Here is a 25,720-nt window from a genome sequence, read left to right as displayed (position 1 = left end):
CAAGACAAGATCTAATGAACAAGGAAAATGAATAAAGTATAATGCATTCATCACAACTATTCCTTGTAGCAAACTGGAATGAGCTTACTTTCCAATAGAGAGATCTTACCTTGTAATTTGGAAGTATTTCATAAACACATGCATGCAGAAGAAGCATAGTCAGTAAAGACAAAACAGTTCTTTTCCAACATAAAAATATAAATAAGTATCCATGTCATCAGGGATTTCAAGATCATTGTTGCCACTGGTGCACATAATATTTCAACTAAAAACATCAACTTGTAGAGGCTTTATCTCTAAAATTTATCCACTAGTGGGTTGATATTGATTGCTTGGAGGCTATCTAATTGACTAATTATAATAGATGGTGGATAGTCAATTCTCCCACTTGGATGCCAAAAGGCCCAGAGTTTAAGATATGAGTGGAAGATTCAACAAAATTTGCTCATTGGCTTGCTTTGTGGAGTATGACATGCTATGGGCCCAGTAGATTGATTGATTATTACTACTTGGAAGAATAACTTATCATAGTTGACAAACTTGGGGTTTTAGTCAACATTTTAATTCATTAACTGATACAAAGAAAAATCCTGCTTGAAAAAAAAAAAAAACCTAAAGTTTTGACAACATAGAACAGTGAATATATATATATATATATATATATATATATATATATATATATATATATGTACATATTAATTTTTTTTCACTTCATATTTATTTCTATTATATTAAGAATTCGCTCGCAAAGTCCAGACGACTTGAATGCATAAACAATGCTTTAATTATGCTGAGCAAGCTCTGATTCATTTTTCATTATTATTCATGATAAGAATTGACATCCCATGTGTTGATAAAGACATCTGCCAAGCCAAAAAAAAAAAACAGTTGCAATCTTCACTAGTCAGGGACAAGTCAGTGGCTGTCATTTGAGGTTAAAAGAGCAATATGTATCATAGACAAGGGAACAGAGGGTTATATTGAAGGTTGCTTTTCTAGTAGCTTTAAGGGACAGTACCTAATTTGTCATAGATGAAAGGATTGTCCAATGTAGAGATACATGAAGTAGTTCATAGAAGGTTAATAGAGAATGTGACCCGAGTGTGATAGCAAGCCCTTTGTTCAGATGATGTAGTGGAGACAGCAGAAAACAAGTGAGAAAAGAGAAGAGCAAAGACCTGAAATCTGAATCGAAGTTGGAAGTGTTGAACAATTCAATGCTAAATTGTGGCAGGCTCAATGTCCTTCAGAAGACCAACAATCTGCTGCATGGATGGCCTCTTCGACGGCGAGTCAGCTGTACATAGATAGGCAATTCTTAGTGCTTCCTCCATTTGTTTCTCCGGTCCCGTTTCACGAATCTTTGGATCAACTAATCTTGTGAGCTCGTTTCTTCTAACCAAAGCCCTCGCCCAACCGACTAAAGTGGTCTCTTTGTCTCCAGCATATTCATCTCCAATTGGTTTTTTCCCTGTAAGAAGCTCAAACAGCACCACCCCAAACCCATAAACATCGGATTTCGTTGTTGCAGATGCATTTTCTGGCTCAGAGAACTCTGGAGGAGCATAACCTGGTGATCCTTGAGACAATTCACCCTCCATGCTAGCCCCAACTAAACATGATAGTCCAAAGTCAGCTAACCTAGGCTCCAGTGCCGAGTCAAGATAGATGCTACTTGCCTTCACATCTCTGTGAACTATCTGGGGAGAACATCCATGATGGAGAAATGCCAATGCCCTTGCAGTACCTAATGCAATATTGTGTCGGAATCTCCAAGTAGTCATCCCTTCCGTCGTGATGCTTTGCGCATCGGCATTATCTTGCTCCCATGTATCACTAGTCCAATCTTCAGTTGACTGCACACCCAGTGGTAGATCATGAAGTAGATTCTGTAGGTTTCCATTATCCATGTAATCATATATAGCAATCCTTTGATCCCCGGCTAAGCAGTAACCAGCTAAGGGCACTAAATTGGGGTGCTTGATCTGGCCTAGCCGCTCAAGCTCTTTGGCAGCTTCCTGGTCTGTCACTGCTGATCCATGAACCAAGACCTTCACAGCAACATTGATTCCTCCAGGTAGAAATCCTTGATAGACTGGTCCAAACTTTCCCTCTGCCAACAAGGTTCCTTGATCAAAATGGGAGGTTGCACTCAAGAGGTCAGCAAAGGTAAAGTTCAGTAATGGCTTTGCGAAGATGATAACAGGCACCGAAGTAGCAAGCTTGACATCGGCAACCCAAGTAGTCGAATCGGTCTGGAAGCGGAAGGGGCCGGAGACATTTTGCTCCTCTTTGAACGACGGTTGCTTAATTGCCCAGGATTTCCCCCTCCTTCGCCATGCAACGGCAAGGCAGATGAGCCCTGCAAACAAAAAGAACACCGAGAAAGCTATGGCCAGTCCTAGCTTGAGAGCCCTGCGTTTGCTACCCTTGGATCCAACACCATCTGGATTGACTGCAATGGGGCAGTCACTTTGTGACCCAATGAATGACGAAATGAGTGTTTCCGGCGAAAATTTCTCGGCACAGTAAGTGAGATTGTTGTAGGAGAAGTTGAACCTTTCCATACTGGATAGCTTCTGTTGCAAGGACTCCGGGATTTCACCTGTGAGATTGTTCACTGAAAGGTCTATCACTCGCAGGTTCCCAGTGCTTAGCTCAGGGATCTTGCCAGTGATATGATTCTGCGAAACATCAAACACCTTCAGGTCATGCAATTGAGAGATCCCAGGTGGAATTTGGCCGGTGAGATTGGTCTTGGACAAGTTGAGATACTGTAGGGCAGAAGGCATTTCTATGTGAAGGAATTCTTGGCTGGAGAACTTGTTGAATGCAAGATTGAGATGCTTTAGTGACCTCAAATCCCCCAGACCGGAGAAGAACTCTCCGGTGAGCTCGTTCATCGACACGTCAAGGTAAACCAGAGAAGACCAGGTGGAGATGGAGCTGGTGTTCACCTGGGAGATGAGGCCATGGAACTGGTTATTGCTAAGGTCGATGACCTGCAACGGGCCTCGGATTCCCCCGAGATCCAAGTCCCGGAGAAGATTGCCAGAGAGATTGAGATAGGTGATCGAATTCAACCCGGAGAAATCTGGCATCTTTCCGCTGATCTCGTTTTCTGAGAGATCTAAGGTGCTTAGGTTTGCGAAAGTGGCGCCAAATCCATCGGGGACGCTCCCGCTCAACCTGTTGCTGGAAAGATCAACTGCAACCAGGGAGACGCATCCGAGAATGGCGTTCGGAATGCTCGACTCCAACGAGTTCTTGCTGAGATTGAGGACCCGCAGGTTCGACAGCGAGCGGACCTCGCTCGGGATCTCCCCTGAGAACCGGTTGCGCGAAAGGTCGAGGCTTTCCATCCGCTTGAAGTTGCCGATGTTGGTCGGAAGCGGCCCCGCGATCTCGTTCGAGGAGAGGTTGAGGCTTCTGAGGGAACCACTCAATTCCCCGAAGTCTGAAGGAAGAGCAGTGATGTTGTTGTCGCCGAGATCCAAGACTCGGAGTACGCTGAGCTTTCCGATAGTGATTTCCGGGATCGGGCCGGCGAACCCGAAGCCGGGAGCCACCAAGCTGACGACTCTCTCGGTCTGGCCATCGCAGGAGACCCCTCTCCATGAGCAAACCTGGGAGGAGTTACCATTGGTGGAGGAGGGCGCCACCCCCATCCGCCGGAAGAACTCAGAGACGAAGGCGGCGTCTGTGTTCGGCTGCTGCGACGCCAAGCACCTCAGCAGCAGAGTTATCGAGAGGTAGAAGGCAAAGAACCCGACGCCCATTAGGTGCGAAGGATTAAGAACCAACGAAGAGCAAGCAAACAAGAGATGGGTTGCTTTTCGGTCATGAAAAGATGCTGTTCTTCATCTCCTCCCTTCCTCCTGCTCTGCATCCACCATCTCTGCAACACTTCAATGGTTCAGAAAACGAAGTAACAGGAAAGGAGACGCACCTTAAAGAGATGATTAGGGTAGACGGGCACCTTTAGGCATCAAAAGGTTCCAATTTTTGAAGCACCTTCGAGGTGCCAAGCCCCACCATTCGCGCCTCTGAGCTTGGAACGAAAAAGGAGCTTTCTTTCTTTGTTCTTTTGAGCAGTGTGTGGGAGCTCAAGATTGTCTTGACATGGAGGCTAATGCAAAAGACACAGTGTCATGAAGTTGCATACCTTTGGCCTGTGATGGGCACAACAAAGCTGGTCACTCACAGGGAGGGAGGGAGACAGAGTAAATTGAGGAGGAGGAATTAAAGGTGATGGTAATGGAGGAATTTATTGGTTCAGTTGGAGAGTCACAGCTACCACTGGAAATATGTTTGGGGCACTAACTAGGCATTCAATGGTCAAAGATAGTAGTGTTTGCTTTAGCAGGAAGCATCCAAAGGAGATGGACCCAACAAAAGCCAACTTCATATTCATCCTGAGAATACAACTCAAAGTAAAGTTGCAATCCAAAGCCCAGTCTCTGGTTTTTTTCCTGATAACTTGCAATTTGATCAAGAAAAATAATATACTGTGACTATGAATCTTATACAACCTTCAAATGTATTAGATTTGGCTTTGAATGTGATCAGATCCAAGACACACAAACAAGAAACCATAGGAAGAAAATTAATGATCTTGTTTGTGAGCTACAATTTATGCTTGCAGTATAAACTAATACATGAGTGTCATTCAAGAACAATAAATTACTTCTTAAACTGTGCTCTTAAAGCTTTAACTCACATGGAAGTTTGTTTTGGTTGACCAAAGGAACCAACTAATCTGTGATAGCATACTCAGTCTTGATGTCTCCTATATACCAATAAAAAGACAAAGGAATTAGCTAGGAAAAAAAATTAAAATATTTGGGTGTATAATGTAATTTGAGGACTTAGCTGGTTGATGAATATCTTATTTATCCAATAGCCTTGTGGCAAAATAATAATGTCTCTTGGTCAATAGTATTACCATGGGTGCCTGAATGTCTCTGTGAGAGTTGATAGCATCAGACAGTATAATACTGTTGTATCTGTGGGAATATGGATCCAGTGAGATGCATTTCTTTGGTATCATACTTGTCATCATGTGTGGGAGATGTGAACTCCAACCTTTGAGAACTTTCATCATGAGCTCACCAGTAAGGGAGAGAAAAATTAACTTTCATCATGAGCTTCATGTTCTGAATAAAGTCTGGTTTCTGCAATGCCTGATACAGCACCACCACCTGCTGTGGCAACACATACCACACTCTGTTGGATAGCATGCAAGATTGGTGATGGTGCCATGTTTCTTCTGGGCAGATATTAAAAGCTAAATGCATTTGAAGCCTTTGTCAGATATTTGTGAGGTTGTAATAGACTTGGATCACAAAGCTTAATGGGAGTTTCCCTAATGCTCCCTGTTCTTGTTACCAATTGAAATTACAGAGCTGGTGAAAGCTCACAACCAAGTTGATTTTTCTTTTGATTGCAACTCTAATGATCTGGTCTTGCAGGATTTATATGGCTCTCACTGGACTGCCAATGAAAAAAGAGGTACCAAATAGAATGCTTTCTTCACCAAAACCAAGTCAAAGATTTTTGTTTTGGATTGCAACTTTAATTATGTGCTTTTGCTGGATTTATATGGCTTCCATTGGACTTTTCTAGCTTGGTGATAGAAAAGAAAAGATTCAATACATTTCTTCCATGATTTTTCTTCTAATTGTAACTCTAATTATTTTGTTTTCCCAGATTTCTAGGGCTCCCAGTGGACTTGTCTGGTTGGTGATGAAAGAACCAGTCATTTCATAAACAGATACATAGTCAAAGCTGCTGTTTCCATTTCTTGATTCCCCATCAAACATATCTATTTCTTGAGAGCAAGTTGATTGTCCCATTCTCCAACATTTAAAGTCCGAGACTTTTTTTCTTTCAATTGTAGCTCTAAACCTCTAACTGTTTGGTTTTGGTGGACTTCTATGCTCCCATCGAACTTGTCTGGCTTGGCCATGGAAAAACCAGTCATTCTATAACAGTGACACAAAGTCGTAACTATTGTTTTCTTAATTCTCTCGAGTAATTTGCTCGTTTTCTTCTCCTACATTACCATTGATCGGTACATCTCATCAAATATCAGACCAAAAATGACATCTGTGGCTGGTTATAGAATGACAGGCTTAGGACTGCCTATGGACCAGACGAACACATACTGCCATTCCAAAGTGAAGGTCAGATAGGCCATGAACCAGCCCATTACAACAAGTTCTCCAAACCATCCAAACCTACAAGCAATGGGTAATGTCCCTTTTTGTGTCCATGACAAAAGAAAAGGCACAAGATTTTTATCTTAAACACAACTAATACCTAAAATAAAGTTCTCAGTTGTGATACTTCAAATAAAACAAAGAGAATTCCATAACAAATTATGAGACTACTCCAAAATTTTTCGTATGTGAAATCCATCATAAAATCATGTTCTTTCATAAAAAGATTAATGTGGAAGAAGAAGACCCACTAATGTTTCCGTCAAATGTATCCTAATGATTCCAGGGATTGCCCATTGACAGATAATTGCAACCTTCAAAAATCTTAATAGACAAAGCTCTATTTCATAAAAGAGATGCTGAAGAGGGAATGGTGGAGTCAAAAAGAGTTGTGAAAGTATGACAGTACCATGGTACATGCAGTTTTGGATGGTAGACCTCAAGCATCACCATCCATCATCTCTTCTCGTACCTTATAATATGTCCTGCCCGACAACAACATAAACAGGAGCCAATCATTAAAAAGGCTTTCTCCCAATACAAGTACATCAGTTTCACTCTCCTTTGCAAGGTTCATAAAGTAGCATCAAAGTCTGAACCATATAGCCCACCTGACAAGCCTAAAGAAAAGATTTTGCATGCCATGAAAAGGGCTCAGCATGTACCTGAAAGCCAGGGATTGCTTGTTTCTTCCATCTGAACAGAGCAATTTTCATCCTTATCGATCGGGCTTGAGCTTCTAAATAGTGCACCAAACAAAGGACAACTCCCAAGAGTTGCATCAACTTCGGAGAAACAAGCGGAGTTCCAAGGTGAGATCTCTTCTCCCAATTGCTTGAAGGGGTTACTTTGCTGCGACAACCTACATGTTCTGGAACAGGAAGATCCCTTCCAGTTACAATAATATTGAATTCTAAAAATGTGATGCCACAATAACTGATCCACAGAGAAGACTTTAGTGTTAATTCATGATTTTATGTGTTCACATACAGGAAGCCTCTGCAAGAAACAATGGAATAGACTACATGTTCTGGAACAAGAAGATCCCTTCCTGTTACAAAAATATTGAATTCTAAAAATGTGATGCCACAATAACTGAGCAACAAAAAGGAGTAGACTTAGTGTTAATTCATGATTTTACTCAGCTTGAGCTATGAGTCCACATATAGGCAGCCTCTGCAAAAAATGATGCAAGAAATAATGGAATACACAAAGTGCTGGTTCATGAATTCCTTCCCCTAAGCTTCAGTTATGAGTCCATCTACTGAGGCCTCTGCACATGAAAATACTAGGTTCAAGAGGGCTTAGCAGATTCCAAGAAAGATACAAGATCCTCACCTAGTTGAGGCAATGCATTCTGAAAATTGAAGCAAAAAATTACATTCCATTGCAAAGCTACATGCAGTTGACAAGCATGGCTTTATTTTAACGGCAATAGTTTGCTGAGGTTTTAATGTTTGTCCAAAAGTTTTAATTATGTCCAAATACAATACAATATGAAACCTGAAAGAAGGAAAGGACAATAATTTTGGCTGAAGAGTGACTAAAAGATAGCAAGAAAAAATTTGGTTCATGGAGTAGAATGATATCAAAGACACAGGAAAACATATATTTTATTCTGCAGCTGAAATTGAGGAGAAAGAAACTGGGGGCAGAAGCTTCTAACAAGTAGTTCAATGATATTATTTAGCAAGGATAAAACGGACATTTATATGATCAGGTATATCAAGAAGAACCAAGTTCATATTTTTGAGATACAAGAATTAGCAATCAAGATTGCTCGAGGCACATGTGAGATCTGACTTGACATGTCAAAGAGGTTTGAATGTGCTACAAGTACTAAGAAAGTTTCAACTTACTTCTTGCTACTCTGAGCCAGAGCAATTCCAAGTGCAATGATGTTCATAACATCAAGTCAGTTGATGCTGGCTGCCGTTATCACCCAGCGCAAATCTCAAAAGTTGCAGAAGGCAAGACTGTGGAGTACTGATCAGGGAACTCCAACTCGGCTATTGCAGCATAGTGCAATACCAAAACTAAGGATCGTGGGTGGTCTTTGAAAAATATTCTGATTGACTGTATAGTATTATACAAGAAGGGGTGATGTATTAAGATGGTGTCGAGCATTCATCACATAAGACTATGCATACTTCATCTGGCAGACTTGGATACAAGGCAGAAGTCCACAGGGCTTCCAATAATTTGAGTGCCCAGATTTGTCCTGAATGTAATTTTGCATCATGACTAAAGTAGATTAACTTTTTTTTTAAGTAAAAAAAAGTTCATCCAGATCAACCGAAGAAAACCCCAAAGTAAAAGAGAAGAGGGGGTAGGTACCACTTATAGTATTAAAATCAGTCATGTACTGCACTTGTCCAGCCAATTGTAGATTAGGGGGCAACTTTCTTTTCATCTTAGCCTGGAATGTGGACCTGCAGCTAAGAAAAACTATTCCGATCGAAAATATCTATGTGCAATAAAGTATATATCCGAACAACATAATTTATGCATGTATATCCATATATTTACAGAGTACGCAATATATATGATAATATGATTATGAGAAACAGCTTTTGTTGTATATACAAATATATTGAATGTGGCTGATGCCAAAAATGATACTAAAAGCAATGTGAGCAACATGCAATTGTTTCTGTTCTTGGCAGAGATAAATAAATGATGATGATGAATATGATGACACGGAGAAAACTGTTAAAATACTTTGTATATAAGTTTAACAACCAATTCAAAGTTCCTGAATGGACAAAATTTTGGATTTTGCAGATGAAACTTCAACAACAGCACTATGAGTTGCCGATTGATTGAACCATAAGAATGTAATCATTGTTTAAATATAAAACAAAACTATCATATATGTATATATGATAGTAGTTAATCTGTGGATTTCTTCAAAAAATGAGTTATCCTATAAAAAAAAAAGCAGGACACATTTCTAACACTGGAGTGCTCAAGACATGTCCTGTTTAAAAACCTAAGGGTGGTTTTGTGAATAGATGAAGCATGTGAACTCTGCTCTTTAGTGACCATAAGACTATGGAATCTTGTACTAAATCATTCTAGTCATATTAGATGCCTGATACAAGTAGTACTTATGCACTATATAGTAGAAGCATATCTGGTTATCTATATTGGTACTAAAACTGAGTTGCAGATGAAGCTCAGAGTGAAGCAATAAACATCATAATTGGCAAAGTATGTAGTCTAAACCACTTTCAAGGCATTTAAGAAATCTATCATCATGGGTATTCTCCTCCATCCGATGATTAAAAATATTCTCATCTGGTTTTACCCAACATTAAAGGATGGTTTACCGTATGTATGTCGTCACACCTACCGCAAGGAGGATTATAATTTTGTTTCTAGCAGGTAGTCAAAGGATACGTTCCACAAATATTTGAGGTTTGCAATGCAATCATAATCTTAAGTTTATTCAGCAAAACACTAGGTGCAAGACTATACATGAAGTTGAACGCAAACTAAAATCTTTTATTTAGAATCAAAGGTTTGGATTATTAAAATTGTCCTCCACATTTTTAAACTTATTTTAAATATAGTTGGATGTCTTTTTTGCATTTTCACTTGATTGCAATATCATGTGATGTCTTTTTGGATGGACTTTTAGGGACTTACAAACTCCATTATTTTTTAAAATCTCATAACTGTTCTAAAGTTTGGCGGAAAGCACCCTCTTAATACCGTACAGATTTGAAGTTCCCTTTTATATAAAAAATGGAAGTTTTCTTATTTGCATAAGAAATATGGTGAAAGGTTTCCCACCTCTGCAAGATGAGTCAGTATTAGTTAGTGTTTGATTTTGATTGAGATCAAGATCAACAACAAAATGCATGAAGACATGATCATGTATGTGATTCATATTTCCTTTTTGTCTATATTGCGTCAAGTATTCTTATTATCTTGATACTACTATGTATATCCATAAATGTGAGAATTCACAATTGCCCTCATTTATTTTTTGTAACTTATCACCTAAATAAGTTCTTCATTGAGAATAAATGAAATCAATATATTTTTTGCTTGGGTCTTAGCATAATAATAAGTTTGGACTTTGGCCTTGATTGTGCAGTCTTTACTTACACTCAATTAAATATTAATTTTGAATATTTTAATTAAATTGCATATGCAGCTGCATATGCTTGTGATTCCTTGATAGCATGCAGATCAGAACTTCTTTTGAAATTTTGATTGTTGATTAGACTAAGGCATCTTTGAAGCCTTAGTCTATGGATGGTGCAAAAAATGATACTTTCTTCTAGTTAAAGTATTTGACTATTTTCTCTTCCTTTTTTTCTCTTTATGTGAACTTGTGGGAGGTCAGCAAAAATGGCTAATGTGAGACTCTTATATTACAGAGGGCTTTTACCATAATACATCTTGAGACTGCAATAGTTTGTTTGTTGTTTTTTTTTTTGAAGTCAAGAATGCCATGTTTACATAAACTAGCCTAACACCAGTTTAAACAAGTTACAAGATAATTTGTTGACATGGGCTTCAACATTACAAAAAGCAGAGTTATTAGATGGACTTTACCTCAGTGAAGAAATTGCATGTTCCATCTAAGGTACCAACTAAATCTACAATTTAACAGGTGCTGTGCCATAAGGCTTATAGTTCCTTTGGTCAAACCTAGTCATAACTAAACCAAATAGATTATGAATGGGATTGCTCAAACAGAAAATTAGTGATGGCTAGCATAAACTAGAATGAAACTTAAACATAATAACTGGCAAAGAGATAAAGAACCCATTGCCTTTGCCGTAAGAGTGAAACTTCCGAACATCACAATCTCCATTGGGATTACTGGTAACTCAAGTAGGCTCCTAGTTTGTGTGTCCAATGTTTGGGATGTGCCCAAATAGAACCCATCCGTGAGTATGTAATCATAAGAAATTCTTAATTATTTGACTGCTTGCATGAACTAGTTCTAAAGAATGAAATTCAAACATGATGACTGGCAAAAAGAGAAGGAACCCATCACCTTTGCTGTAAGAGTGAATCCTCCAAATATCAGAATCTTCACCAGGATTACAGGTAACTCAAGTAGGCTCCTAGTTAATTCAATGTTTGGGAACGTGCACAAATGGAACCCATCCTTGAGTAATAAAGAAATAGTTAATCATGCAAAACTAAGAAAAACTATAAATTAAAACAAGAATGCTAATACCAATTTGATACTAAGCTCATACTTATGTCATGCAACCATGATCCCCAATTAAGCTAGGAATCAGTCAAAATTTACACTGACATACTAAATCAACTACAACCCAAATGTGAAAACCAATTACCAAGGAATTTTTTTAAGGAAATTTAGTTTGTGGCATTCAACACCAACCTACCTATTTTGGTTTGTTAGCCAAACATCACCAAGAATAGGCAATTCGTCATGAGGATACTAGAACAACCCAATTCAGAAAATCAAATGCAGAGACCAACATTTGTAAGCAAGCAATTTGTGGGATGACACCCTTGTTTTTTGTTTGAAATCTCTGGCGGTTTGATATGAGGATGCCGAGATGGACGCAAGATGTTCCCATAATATAGAGTAAGAAATGCTTACTACATTCATCAATAACTAGGTGTAGTTTTGATAGAAAAAGTAAGCGAAAACTACTTAAATGGTTCGACATGTCTAAAGAAGACCTATAAACTTTCTAGTTAGACAAGATGAATCATGATTAATCGTATTAAGAGAGGTAGAGGTGATCTAAGAAACTTCATTTATAAAATAAAATAAGGTTTCATTGTTCTTAGTTTGAGCAGTAATACTTTCATAAAAAGAGCTCAGTTGTAGGAAGGGATTAAGTAGCATACACAACTAGTTGGAACATCATGGCATGTTTTTTTTGTGATTGGATGTACTTTCGTTAAGTCATGGGTTATCCATCAGTGTTTTTTCTTAAAGAATGTTTTCCATTATTAAAAAGTAGACTTGATGTATATACGTTGAGAAATCTGACTCTACGATAAAAGTTTTGTCTCGAGTTCATTCTATTGTAATCTGAAGATGATTCTAGTTACTTTGCCTTTAAAATAATCCTACTAGGCATTTGAATAAAAATGTCTATTCAAATTCTGGGCCACCCATATGCATGTTCCTTGTATTCTTTGGAGTAAGTCAATTCTTGCAAACTCATTGAAGCCTAGTTTGTCTTTAGGAAGAAAGAACGAAGTCCAGACAGCAACATATATACAAGGGATTAGAAGACAGGAAGCAAACCAATCAAACTGAACCTTCCTCGAGAAACAATTCAACAGTCTGCATGCCAAGGCCTTCAGCTGGGTAAATAGCAAATTGAATTGGAGAAAGAGACTTGTCAGCTGACTAGACAAAGACAAAAAAGGGAAATCAATTATGAAAAATATGAATTGAAATTGCTATATGAGGATGATCAAGTTAAAAATCAACAAGATCATTCTTATTTACCTTTGATAAAACATTTGCATTTGATCTTTATTATCTGAGTCATATTACGACAATGATGTCTCTCCTATATTAAAATTGTACCTAACATACGTAAATGTAATGCCTTATTTGTTCAATGATAAACATTCTCCATCTATATAAAGCTTATGGCAGATGGAAGCTAAGTGGACTACTACAAGTCATTTTGCTAAAAGACACAACATGAACAACTATTTTTCATGGACACTGTGTCAAGACTAGTCATAGTTATTGTAGATCCACATTGAAGTGGAGTTTTCCAATTCTCCTATCGATGGCCCTCAACTGATGATATACATCCCAACTACCAACAACGGGGGTCCCAAAATCACAGTAATCTAGACATCTACAACTATACAAGCTTTATTGTAGAAGTTAGAAGAGGAGCATATGAGTAAAATTTTCCTTTCATACCATGCTTGCTTACACACAAGTTTTATCTTAAAGAAGGTGAAAAAAAGGAAAGGCATATGATAACTATTACCACCATTAACTTATTGATCTGAAATTATGTTAGCTAAACAAAATACATGGAGAAAAAAACTATGAAGAAAAGTCCTATTATTCTCCTCAATGATAGTGATGATGCATCATCATGAATAACTTAAAATCTCAAGACTAGAGCAATAATGGACACTCAATAAACTAATCATGCTCAGTAAATATTAGTTCACATCTCTGAGTTGTAGCAGCAAAACAAACAGAGTGGTTTTGACAAAAAGTTCCAAAAAATCTCAATAATTTGAGTTTCAATTATATATATTTCCTTTTATACTTTAAACAGTCTTATAGTAAAGGAACTTGCTAGTAGATCGCTCCTTGGTACCAAAACAACCTCATCCAGCACATTACTACATTTCCTGATAAAAGCAAAAAGAACCTAATTGCTTTCTCTTACTAGAACCCATCCCGGCAAAAAAACCAGTTGAATAATCATATCCTCCGATAGAAACCTTGTACCCAGAACCCTTCTCTAATAAACATGGACTTCGAACTTCCAAATTAGGTTTTCCTTAATCAGAATTCAAAAAGTCCAAAAAATTGCACTATAACATTGATAATCTGAGCCAACAATCTACACAGAAAAACCTGAAAATCCCAATGCCTTTGGAAGTGAACCACTCTTGCACTTCCAATTTAAAATCACTGTCAACCTAGTCCAGAAATTATTCCTCTCAATGAGTGGCCAATTCTGCCACACAAACTATGTTCTCCCTAAAAACTAACCATCACCAACTCAACTAATACAACAAAAGTCCTAATATCGTCATATATATATTTTTTGGCTAAATTAAATTGATAGTGAACAATCTTAAGCAATCCAACAAACTGAAGCTACCATAGAAAGAAGAATATACAAAAGATAACCTTACTTCCACGGGTGAAGAAAACAATAAAAATGTCTTCATCAATGGTCATGCAATGAATCATTCCTTCAACCACAAACGACAGAGAAACAAATGAATGGATGGACCACCATGACTGGACCGCAACCAGAAAAGAGCCATCTTCTAAAACAACTTGTGGGGCTCTCATTGGTGTAACAGTCTGTTCTTATAGTATCACACCAGATAAAGGAGAGAGTGGTGGACAAAATAAGAAGGGAGAAAGACAGCTAGGATAAGCCAAATATCAAAGGGCATAAAGTTGCGGTTTCCACAGTGAAAAGCAACAAGATCTTCAGACAAGAGGATAATGAACCAAGGAGAGATCATCATGGAATAAGCTATTGCAGAAATGGTACCACCACCAAATTGGAAAAAAAACAACAAAAGCTTATGTGGAGCACAGGCGCCTGAATGCTTGATATGGGAAGGCATAGAAAGATCGTTCCTTTTTACTCTACTGGCTCATCTAGTTCAACAAAGGCATGTAGAATGACAAATATGAAGATGGTGAATGTAAGCGATGACACCCAGATCCAGAACATAAAAGTAGCTCAACATTCAAGAGTTTTCATCATCATCGAGAAAAGATGTAAAAAAAGGAAAGAGATAAAGAAAACTAAAGTGTTTCATTATCCGGAAACCATAGACATTTCTGTCTTTTAAACAAAGCAAAAAAACAGAAAGGGAATCTTTGAGTGCAAAGATAGTCACAGGAGAAGATAAAAATAATCGAACCTTTCAGTGCAAAGATGACCAAAAGAAAGAAATAAGGGAAGCATAATAAACAAAATAGGAAGGTAATGATGCTTACTACTCATGGCATGCCATCAAAACTGAATCTTCTTTCAACCTGGCGAAGCAACAACAAATAAAAGTGAGAAAACGGTTGCACGAAAGGGGGAAAACACAATTGGAAGGAAGAGATGCTAATGATTCATGGTGCCTCATCAAAGCTGAAGCTTTCTCCGCCCTCACGAAGCCGCCATAGAGACAAACCACCAAGGGCTCCTCTTCTCCATAAATTTTATTAGCTTACCACCAAACCCTAGTTAAAACCAGCAAGAAACAAGGGAAAGCAAAGAAACTAAAGAAACACACAGAAGGGAAGAGAACAAGAAGAAAGCTAGGACTTGCCAAACAGTAGCCTCCGTTCAGGCCGCACAGACCGCTGAGTGATAGGAGTAGCGTAATGTACTCTTTCTAGTTTCTTCCTCCCTCTCGATTGTTCCCTTCAATTCGGTCCGGACAGAGGCGGTCTGTACTCTCTTTCCTTCTCAAAAGTCACGCTTTTTCCTACAATTTCCCTAATCTTTAGAAAACCCAGCGGATGCAAATGGACAACACTGAAAACCCGTTACTATGAATTGCAAACAATCAAACATGAGATTTCTTGAAGCAAAAGAGAGAACGCAAGAAAGGAATCAAAGAAGCCATGGGGCACAGCACAAAAACAATTATTTGCATCATTCTCACCCTCGGAAACCATCCACCACACTTTGCCACACAAATCTGACGAGCCGACGGATAAGATCGATGCATGGAACTCCCGAGACGAGCAGACAGATAAGACCGATGCATGGGACTCCCGAGAAGAGATAGCGAGCGTTGCTCTCGAGCGACGAGAACAGGAGGATAGAACAACAAAGGTTGGATGACAGGAAGAGAAGTGAGCACGCAGCGGAAACAGCACCACGTCATGCCATTTTCCCCGATGTGTGCTCACTCTCTTCTGTCAACCCCTCCTTCGCTCCCATAAAATCTCAACCCTCAGCCCTTTCCGCTGAATGCAACGCACAGAGCCCAAAACCCGATCCTCTTCGCAGCAGCTTCAGCACCTCCTCCCCTCACCCCTTCCCCTTCGATATCTCTCATCCTTTCCCTTCCCTCGCTCCCCTCCTTCAAATAGACTGCTGCTTTTGTCCGGATCGTGAAGAAGAAGCAGAGATGGTGTGCGGTGACCGGACTCGCTTCTCCCCGTCTTATCATTAGCAGGTATATTGTACGATGCTGGCATCTAATTAATGCGGTTGTGTTAAGACGCTGTCGATTAGGGATTGGAGGGACGTGGCGCAAGCAGACACCTGTCTCGGTGCGACCGCTTGATTTGACAGCGAGATGGGCCCGCGTCGGGTCCCGGGATGTGAGGATGGGACTGCGTCGAGTGCGGGCGACAGGTACGAATCGCGGTCCTCATTATTTCCTGTACGCCTCGCGCTTACTTCCCTCCCCCCGACGCCACCACCGCCTCGCCCCACTGCCGCTAATAATTAGAAGCCCTAATCACCGGATTACCGTCCAACGCCTCAGCATTACCCGGGAGGAGGGGCCCGCATCTGTTCAGCTTATGGATCGTTTTGATTGGAGGTGTCATGTGGGGTCAGGGTCGACGTGGTGGAAGATTGCTTTGGTTGTTGAACTCGCTATCCATTTATCGACCCCTCCTTGTTTGACTTGATCTGCTGACTTCATGCAGTGGTGATATTAATTGAACTTGGGAATTGGAAATGGGACCTAAATGTTGGGTTGGTGACCCAATATTTATATGATATAATATAATATATATATTAGCAAATTATAAATAAGTACGAAAATTACTTTTTTTAATAATTTAATTAAAAAATCTTTACTGTTGGGTTTTTATCCGATGGTGCCCTCCATAATTAGTTTTGAAAATTATTATTTATAATCTCTATTTATCATTTATAATTTTATTTTAAAAAAAATTATTTATTTCTGAATTAAACTTTACTAATAGATGTAGATATTCTCTATCTAATCATCATTTTTTTTCTTTTTTTTATCTCAAAGATTAACACTAAAAGAGACAATCGACGGTAACAAGCATCAACGGTGATAAACAATGATGATGATGATATCAAAAGGAGTGAGATGAAATAAAAAATTTATGGGAAAGAAAAAGAGGTAAAATTGATAATGTTGGAATTGTAAATAATAAATTAATATTTTTTTAAGGGATTGCAAATGGTTGTGAATAATAAATAAGGGACTGTAAATAGTAAGCTTCTTAGTTTTTACTTGGGAGTATTTTTTTTTTGTTACTTTGATAAAAGTACCCCTTCGCAACCACTCCTACTCCCGACCATTAGCACCCCATCATCATAGTCTCCCGCTTCCCCCAACTGTTATCACAGTTGCTATCACATTGTCTTCTACTAGTTATCTCATCTGACTTTGCCTTGCATAAAGGCCCTACCATCTCTATATAATGGTCCCTCGTTCATCACCCTTGCTTCCTCTGTCTCTCACTCCCACCGTGAGACCCTATCATCTTTAATGAGAAAGAGAAGGAAGAGCATAGGTAGAGAGGGAGGAGGATGAGAAGAGAAAAGAAATAGACGATAGAAAAGAATAGACAAAAAGGAAAGAGGCAACGAGTGGGGAAGGGGTCGAGGGGAAATGATGGGCGAAGAGATTGGAGGAGGAGGAGGGAGAGGAGATATTGAGTGATGAGGAAGGGAGGAAGGTGGGGGGAGGGGAAGAAAGAGGAGAAATGGAGGGGGAAGGGGGAGGCAAGGGCGAAGACAATAAGGAAGAATGAGCAACGTAGCCTCACGATGGAGTGGAGGTGACAATGATTCGTCAATAGTCGATGGTGGTTGATGAACGATAGAAAGATATTTTTATCGAAGTAACGAAAAAGGAGAACCCCTGGGTGAAAACTAATTATCGGGTGTTATTGGTAAACGTCCAATCGTAAAATTGTAAAAAAATTTTAAAGTGAAATATCTTTTTATATAGAAATTTTAAAATTTTTGATTATGTAGAGTATGTTAGGGTTTTTTTTTTAATGAAATTTCAAAGGGGTTTTATTGTGTTGTTATTCAAGTCTCAATCACTTATTATTGCTAACCGATCACAAATTACCATAAAAGCAGCTGTCATACGGTTAAAAGAACAGTGTTCACTATACTGCATAAGGGATCAATACTTGTATAAGTACTGATCATCGGTTCCGTCGATCAATGCTCTGCACGCATATCAAGTTTGATGAATACACATCATGCGGTCGGATGGACTTTACGATCGAGAATCCCAAACACAAATTGGCTTCTCATTTCACGGTAAAAGAAAATTGCTATTTTGATCTAAATTATAGTATTTGCTTCATAATGCTTTGTTTTTGGGGGTCAAGTGTAACTCCTAATTATTATATCACCGTATTCACTCGACTATTGACATGCATGTGTTACAGAGAAAAAACATTATATATTGCATTGTATTCAGTGAAATATCAAATCAGATGTTTAGTCAGTTTTGTATGTCGATACTTGGTCGGTTGCATTGTTATCGCATAATATTGATTATAATGGTCGATAGTTCGCATAAACAAAGATGAACTTAGTTTATGTGACATTAGTAGATGGAGCGGACTACTGAATCAGACATGAACGACAACAGGAATCTGATTTGAGTTATACGTACAGACAAATACCCAAAGTTTGACTTAAATAAATAGTTCTTAACTAACAGATATTTAAATTGGTTTAAGTAAACTAAATACCAGTACGTAAAATGAATAAAAAAGAGAAACCCATTGACGGTATCTCATGATGCACTTACGAGCCGAGTGTGGATCCTTTCGGGTTTGGACCTGGATCCTAATTGGATCCGATCCAATAACACTTTATTTGTCGTTTTGTTCCCAATGGTAGGACACGGTACAAAATCCCGCGGGTTTACGATGCCACGCGTCACTGTACGATTCGCCACAACAACAATTTGATGTGGCCCAACATTCCCGGGCCCAAAAGCACAGAAAGCAGGTAACCGACGGCAGCGATGGCGACAGAGAAAAAGAGAGACTCGTGCCCTCGCCTGCTCCTCCCCCTCAGCGGTGACCCAGTCGCCGTGGCTCCGTCAGGGCCTCTCCCGCCGCAGGATCCCGGCCTCCGCAGCCTTCTCCGCCACACCGCCGCCTGCCCGGTCTCCCCTCGATAGCGACGACCTCCCGTTCTGGCAGCTGAATTGGTTTTTAATCCTCCTCCTCCTCCTCATGGCCTTCTCCTAATTCGCCCTCTCTATCTTCCTTTACTTCGGCCTTGAGTTCCCCGCGGAGGCGAAGAGGGCGTCGAGGTTGGTGGATCTCATCCTCACCCTAGATTGTCTCGTCATATATGTTTTCTCCCTTTGTTTGGAAGATTACTTACGGTAGTGTGGTTAAGCTGATGCACTAGAGGACGACGTTTCGGTTGCATTCGCTCGATGTGCCGTATGGTTCTGGGAGCGGGCAGCAGTTACTTACTGGATTCCCAAATGTGGATGATTCGAATAGTTATTTGGTATGTGCTAGAATTGTCTATTGCATCTTAGTTTATCTTCGGAGTTCTGGCATCATTATGTTCTGAATTCATCTGCATGGATCTGCACGAACGATGCATTATGCGTTATATCTGTACCAAGCTCGTTAACATTATTCAAGAATGGTAACGTTTCTGCTGTTCATCTTAAGTTGCTGGAATGCATGAAGAATGAGACATGATATGGAAGCAGATGATGGTCCTAGTAAATTCCAGACAATTATGTAGTCGTATGATTCGCTTCATTCATATCTGGATTGAGTATGAAGTTCGGAATTTGGAAATAGAAGCAGCAATCGACTTCTGTGTATTATTTAATTGTTATCTCTACTTGGACATAAGTTTGACAGGGCTGTCAGATTTGGTAAGTGCTAATTATATCTTTTTTGAAGGGCTAATTATATATTACTCCTTTTAATTAGCTATCTCTAGCATTACGGTCCTATACTTTCAAAAATTACATTGAGATTCTTATAGTTATGAAAGTAAAGTATTTAATCTTGTTTTTCTTCATGTCGTCATTTAATCTCTGAGCACGTGTAATAATTTTATCAACTGACTCGACGGCGTGAGGAAAAATGAGATTAAATATTTTTTTTTTATAAATATAAGAATCTAAATTTTGTTTTTCAAAGTATAAGAACCAGAATGCTAAAGATAGTTAATTACAAGGCTAATCTATAATTAGCCCTTATTTGAATGTGGTAGCAATGATCATATAATAGTTCTCACTACTCTCAATCAAGCTAATGTCCGAATAGCGTTAGAATAGTTTGTTGGTCACGCATTCACTCACCTTTGTCTTACTTGCTGCCATTTACTATTTGTCATTACATTCTTACCTTTTTCATTACCTTTGGTTTAAATATGTTACTGTTATGCTATTACATTTTCACATATACAAGCACTTTAGTGCAGTTCAGTTATTTATTAAAAGTTGATGATTATATTCATGATAGTATCCTTGAGCTAAGGGTAATTTTGGGTTACAAAACAATAAATGCATCTGTCATGCTTTGATCACTTCTAATTTGGTACATATTTTTGGGATGGATGAGAGGGTGGCCTTGGTGTCATATTAAAGTTGTTCCTTTGCGATCTAGGTGAGTAAGGTTTGTCATGAAAATAATTTTTCTGCTCGCAGGTTAAGGTTGCTTGCATTGATGTATGAGCAATGTTTTTAGCAATGGTAAGTTGCTAAATGATACTTGTCTGATAGAGATGTTACAATGAATTACTTAGGATTGGGATTTACCAACTCTATGGATGTTTTGCAAATATGTCCCTTAGATCAGATTTTGTTTGGTCTGGAGCTATGCAACAGATAAGGATTCATCTAATAACTTTTAGTTACATTCTGCTAAGGATTTTTTGTTACAATTAGATGTGTAGAGTTTTGTAGTTCTCTGACTGCTTATTCCATTCAGCATTATTTAATTGTAACAATTGTAATGTGATTAACAATGTAGATTGTAAAATCTCCACCTGATTCCACTGCAAAACAGGCCAATGTTATCTCTAATGAAACTTTCATATGGCTACAACATATGAGAACCCGAAAATGGCTACATAGCCACCAACATACTTCACCAATAACCGACAGTTTGGAGGTTAGTAATCTTTTTGATGTTCTATATTAGTCTCTAGCATCAAACTTGCTGTTCACATTGTATCAGTTTTTAGCCATTTGGATTCTTCGATTTGTGCATGTCTACCTCTGATGGTTTTCATTGTTTGGATCCTGCATTTGCCCCATACGAATGCATTTGTTAATGCCATAAGCTGCTTCTTGTCATGCCAGCTTAATTGGTTGCAGGATGACATTGACAAAATGTATTAATACAGAAAGTCATTATTTGGCTCTATCTTTGTACTTTGTCCATATGATACTCTAAATGCGATAAACCAAATAAGGGTTTACAGTTGCTGCATTTGCAAATGCAGAAAAACAGGCAACCACCAATAAGTTGATGCATGCATCATCTTGTTTGTTTTCATCCATAGTCCAAAAATCACAACAGGTCCCAGAATCGTTATATTTGAAAATGGGATATAGTTTTGTTTTGATTCGTGTTCTTACATCCTCATTATTTGACATTTCTTTCTTTTTTGAGTCCATCTCACTGCAATATGGTTTAATGTAGATCATAAGTGGTCCTTAGATCTCCTTCCATCATCTTATATAATGTTTGTTCTACAAGCCTACGATACCCTCTTGTTCTTTTTCCCTACACTTTATTGGTGATTGTTTTAATTCTTTTACATAGCTTATATATACCATTTGTCTTGACTTTCATGGTACCATAAGTATGTCCTTAGTATTCGAGGTTGTTGGTTGATCCTCTTCATTTACTAGATAACACACATGTCAGATACTCCAATTTATATTGCTGTGTATTTGGTGCGGATACAAATACATATACTTTATCGATTACATACTGGTAATTGTTCTAAATTCTTTTTACATAGCTTATGCATGCCATTTGTCTTACTTTCTTGGTTCCACGAGCATGCTCTTGATTATTTGTTGGTTGTTGCTTGATCCTCTTCATTTTACTAGATAACACTCATGATGGATGCTGTGTTTACAATGCTGTGAATTTGGTGCAGATATAAATACAAATATTTCGTCAATTACCTGTTGTCATTTGACCTTCCTCCTTCCTCTAGTTTGGGCCTAGTCCAACGATACAAATTCATACAATCATGTTTATGACATGAGATGTGTGTATAAGAACATGGAAGACAAAAACAAGAGTACCAAGGAATTTGGAAATTAATTGGCAAACAAGGGTGCAAAGATTATTAATTACTAAAATATTGTGATGCTAGGAATTAAGATACTAAAAAAACAAAGGACAATCTAACTGAGGCTATCAAGATAAATGGTGTAACCAGAAATATAGAATGAGAAATGATTGCACACTACTGCTAATGATGCCAATCAAGAATTTAGACATCTTTGGCAATGTTTAAGAACTATGATAGGGGATATTAAACCACTTCAACCTTTCTCTTATAGAGGTCATGGAAGATGAAAATGAACTTGAACAAAAAACAAAGAGAAAGAACATTGTTGTTATTTGATTATTTGGAAGTGTTGCCTTCAGTAGGCTAACTGACAACACAAGATCCATATAACAGACAGAAAATGGGTATAATGAAGATTTGGTGTTAATTGCTATTGTTGAATTCTGATCATGGTCTTTTTATGCTGAGATCAGTCTTTGTTGAGGCTTCTGTATGAGGTAGGAACTCAGGTCACTGGTAACTTTGGTATAACAGCATTACTCTATGATAACCTGATAACATGATCCAAACTGGAGTTTACTTCTTGTCCTCCTCTTCTCCCCAAACTGTATGTGTTGTAGGGTCGATCGACTTAATCCGCTTGCACTCTCAAATCCCGTGTCTTCTCGCTTCTCTGCTGTCAAGGTACCAAATGATGTCGATTCTGCTGCACTAGGAAAAGGCCGTCACTGCTACACAAGAGGGAACAGGTAAAAATCGCCTCACCCTGCTCTTTCTTCGTTCTTCTTTCGCTTTGGTGTATCATGTCTCTGCTCTGGAACAGTGAGATCAGTACAACAAAGGAATCTTATCATTTCCTCTTTTGCTTGGTCACCACAGTCCGAGTAAGCCCAGTCCATGCTGCAGGTAGCTCTAAAAGGTATGGTGGGTTCCACAGACCGAATCGCATCTTATTTTTATTGTAGATTTTCCTTTTTATTCCAAATAAAAATGCTGTCATATAAAATAAAAAAAATAAACCTGATGCGCCAAGCTCAGATCAATATAAACAGTCTTACTGCTCTAATAAAAATGGTTAGACAAAAATTATTTTTAATTTTTCATGATTAGTGTATGATTTCAGTCATTGATTATTTCATATGTTAACGTGATAGTTAATATTTGTGATTATCGAGTTATTAATTAAATCCAAATAATAAGTTTTATATAAAAAGACTTAAAATATCTAATCCTATAATTGAATTTTTATTAGTCTTCATTATTTTATTTTGTTATTTTATTTTTACTGTTTGAATTGCTGTGGGAAATTCGTGAAACTATGCCTATCTTATAGGTTCAGTGAGTATATAACTCTCCCAAAGTTAACACAAACAACATGTTCAAGTATATATATATATATTTGGTGCAATATACAGAAACCTTCAATTATAATATCTTGACATCTCTCTCCCCCGAAAATACTCATTCAGAAAATTCAAATTAAATGGGACTGACTTACTGTAGCTAACAGAAATTACTATGCTCATTGTGAGTTTTAAAAGGGTATTAGCAACGTTTAAAGTAAATCAGAAATATATGCAACAATTTGTTGCATTATTCTTTTTCTCATTGAGAAGATAGTGTAGATTGTTGCATTACTCTTTTACTGGGGGCGTTCTTAAGTAGGCTTAAATAATAAGAAGGCCGAGTGTAACGAGTCGAGGCCTAATTAGAGCCCAAAATTCCCCTAATCACATATATTTATACGAAAGCACGGCCTTTCGCTGCTTCTCTGTGCTAGGGTTTGCTCTGCCGGAAGAGACCAGAAGAGCAGCGGGGAAGATGGTATGCTTTTTTTTCCCTCGATTCTCGCCGAGGTGTCTTCTTTGTTTTTGGGCTTCTAATTTTTCGGATTCATCTGCGTCCTGATCCTCCTCGCCCTTCTGTCTTTGTAGCCGTCGCACAAGACGTTCAGGATCAAGAAGAAGCTGGCGAAGAAGATGCGCCAGAACCGCCCCATTCCCCACTGGATCCGCATGAGGACCGACAACACCATCAGGTCACTTCCCTATCTCCCCCCGTCCCCCTTTTGCTTTTCCTGTTTCTTTTAGCTTCGAGTCGCTCAGACTCTTCTTTTTCTCCCTGTTCTCAGGTACAACGCCAAGCGCAGGCACTGGCGTCGCACAAAACTAGGGTTTTGAGGGCGCCCTAGGTCTCCTTGCTCACCCTCTTAGACATTGAGTTCCTTTCTTGACTATTTCATTATCATCGATATATTTCCTTGAAAAAAGCTCTTTCTCACGGTCTTTGATTGATTTTGCTACGAAGAGATTGAGGAGGATGATCATTTGTTTAACTATTTGGATTTATCTATTGGAATGATGCTGGTTCGATAAAATTTCCATAATGTGAAAATAAATCTTAATGTGTGATTTTGATGCATGAAACAAGTGCTAAGTTTGATTCAGATTCATCAGTTTGATTTGATCCAAGTGCTAAGTATTCATTGTTTATGGTGTTATTTTTACATATAATTTACTAGTTTTCTACATTTACTAACATTGTTTAGTTCTTCAGTTCAATTATTCAAGTCATTTCTAGTTAATTTGTTGTGGTTTGTGATTTTTTTCACTGCTGTGTAGCTATATCTGGGGAGTCATGTATCTTAATAACTTTTCCTATTAAACCTAGAAATCATGTGTTCCTCTGCCAGGTTAAAGAGTAAGTTTTGAGAAGGCTACAAATTTTTCGACGAAAGCATGAAAACGATGGACAAAAAGATAATTTCAACGTCCCAGTTCTGACGACGACGAGAGGTGAGGCAAAGGGAGAGAAGGAAGAGGATGACGCAAATGTCGATGCCCTGCATCTGTGTCGACGTTGCGCGGCAACTATGTCGGCATCAACGTAGATGAAAAGCAACGAAAGGGTCGCTCGACATCTTCATCGGTGCCAGTGTAGATGTCGAGTGGCGCTATGCATCTATGTCGGTGCTAGTGCAGATGTTGAGCGGTCCTTTTGTCGTTGCAAAGCGTCGACATCCGCGTCGCCCTCTTCCTCTCCCTTTGACTCATCTCTTGTTGTTGTCGCTTTCCCTCTTCATTCATAACAGTCACCCGTGGTCCCCTAGCGGCATTGTCATCCACCAACTCTGAAATCGTAACTGGGACGTTGAAATTATTTTATTGTCCATCGTTTTCGTGCTTCCGTCGGTAAAATCGATGGTCTTAAGATAAATAGAGTTAGATGTTTTATTATCATAATTATAAGGATTCGAATGTAAATTTTTTAAGTTTAGAGATCGGGATGCTAAAAAGATCTACCTACAATGGATGATATGTATAACCTTGTTTAGGATGATTATACGAAACATGAAATCAGTCCATTTTATATGATGGATATTATATGAGAATCATTTTCCTTTTTTGTTGAAGAAAGCAAATGCATATTACTAATTAAGCATCAAAGTACATGAATGAGGGCAAATCCCTTTAGAGCTAGCATATGTAGCTGGAGAATGTGCATTGTTGTTACATTCTCTATATAATAAACCACATTTGGTCAGGATTGCCTTATTAAAGC

General features: G+C 38.5%; 2 protein-coding genes across 37 annotated transcripts; one reads left to right on the top strand and one right to left on the bottom strand.

Annotated features, from left to right (window-relative positions):
- Positions 1-953: 953 nt before the first annotated feature.
- LOC135583835 (probable LRR receptor-like serine/threonine-protein kinase At2g24230) lies at positions 954-15,997 on the bottom strand. Of its 25 annotated transcripts, none has more exons than XM_065135633.1 (10): positions 15,564-15,997; positions 14,902-15,383; positions 12,478-12,582; positions 11,239-11,308; positions 8,559-8,653; positions 6,887-8,442; positions 4,946-6,706; positions 4,721-4,789; positions 3,980-4,172; positions 954-3,898 (listed from the first exon to the last, which is right to left on the bottom strand). In XM_065135633.1, exon 10 carries the CDS (start codon positions 3,777-3,779, stop codon positions 1,221-1,223), a length of 2,559 nt encoding a protein of 852 aa, XP_064991705.1. In that variant the 5' UTR covers positions 3,780-3,898; positions 3,980-4,172; positions 4,721-4,789; positions 4,946-6,706; positions 6,887-8,442; positions 8,559-8,653; positions 11,239-11,308; positions 12,478-12,582; positions 14,902-15,383; positions 15,564-15,997; the 3' UTR covers positions 954-1,220. The 25 variants fall into 25 exon arrangements, with proteins under 25 accessions (XP_064991705.1, XP_064991691.1, XP_064991706.1 ...); XM_065135619.1 differs by having other exon boundaries at positions 11,239-11,352; positions 12,478-12,536; XM_065135634.1 differs by having other exon boundaries at positions 8,559-8,640; positions 11,239-11,352; positions 12,478-12,536.
- Positions 15,998-18,895: 2,898 nt separating this feature from the next.
- On the top strand, positions 18,896-24,623 carry LOC135629510 (large ribosomal subunit protein eL39-like). Of its 12 annotated transcripts, none has more exons than XM_065136978.1 (8): positions 18,896-19,184; positions 19,274-19,390; positions 20,914-21,018; positions 22,844-22,908; positions 22,983-23,078; positions 23,940-23,983; positions 24,094-24,197; positions 24,291-24,623. In XM_065136978.1, the coding sequence occupies exons 5-8, from the start codon at positions 23,057-23,059 to the stop codon at positions 24,337-24,339; spliced, it is 219 nt and encodes a 72-aa protein (XP_064993050.1). In that variant the 5' UTR covers positions 18,896-19,184; positions 19,274-19,390; positions 20,914-21,018; positions 22,844-22,908; positions 22,983-23,056; the 3' UTR covers positions 24,340-24,623. The 12 variants fall into 12 exon arrangements, with proteins under 12 accessions (XP_064993050.1, XP_064993048.1, XP_064993052.1 ...); XM_065136976.1 differs by having other exon boundaries at positions 22,780-22,908; XM_065136980.1 differs by having other exon boundaries at positions 20,878-21,018; positions 23,039-23,078.
- Positions 24,624-25,720: the final 1,097 nt, after the last annotated feature.

This window comes from Musa acuminata, chromosome BXJ3-1 (genome assembly GCF_036884655.1).
Source record: "Musa acuminata AAA Group cultivar baxijiao chromosome BXJ3-1, Cavendish_Baxijiao_AAA, whole genome shotgun sequence".
Classification (NCBI taxonomy): Eukaryota; Viridiplantae; Streptophyta; class Magnoliopsida; order Zingiberales; family Musaceae; genus Musa; species Musa acuminata.
Note: the sequence above shows the minus strand (reverse complement) of the source record. Positions and strands in the feature narration are given on the sequence as shown.

Excerpts from the sequence above, each read along its gene's own strand:
- LOC135629510 (XM_065136975.1), top strand. The coding sequence starts at position 23,057 with ATGCTGCAGGTAGCTCTAAAAG. Across the intron at positions 23,984-24,093 it reads GAAGAGCAGCGGGGAAGATG|CCGTCGCACAAGACGTTCAG; the intron begins GTATGCTTTTTT and ends CTGTCTTTGTAG. Across the intron at positions 24,198-24,290 it reads AGGACCGACAACACCATCAG|GTACAACGCCAAGCGCAGGC; the intron begins GTCACTTCCCTA and ends CCCTGTTCTCAG.
- LOC135583835 (XM_065135623.1), bottom strand. The coding sequence starts at position 3,779 with ATGGGCGTCGGGTTCTTTGCCTTCTACCTCTCGATAACTCTGCTGCTG.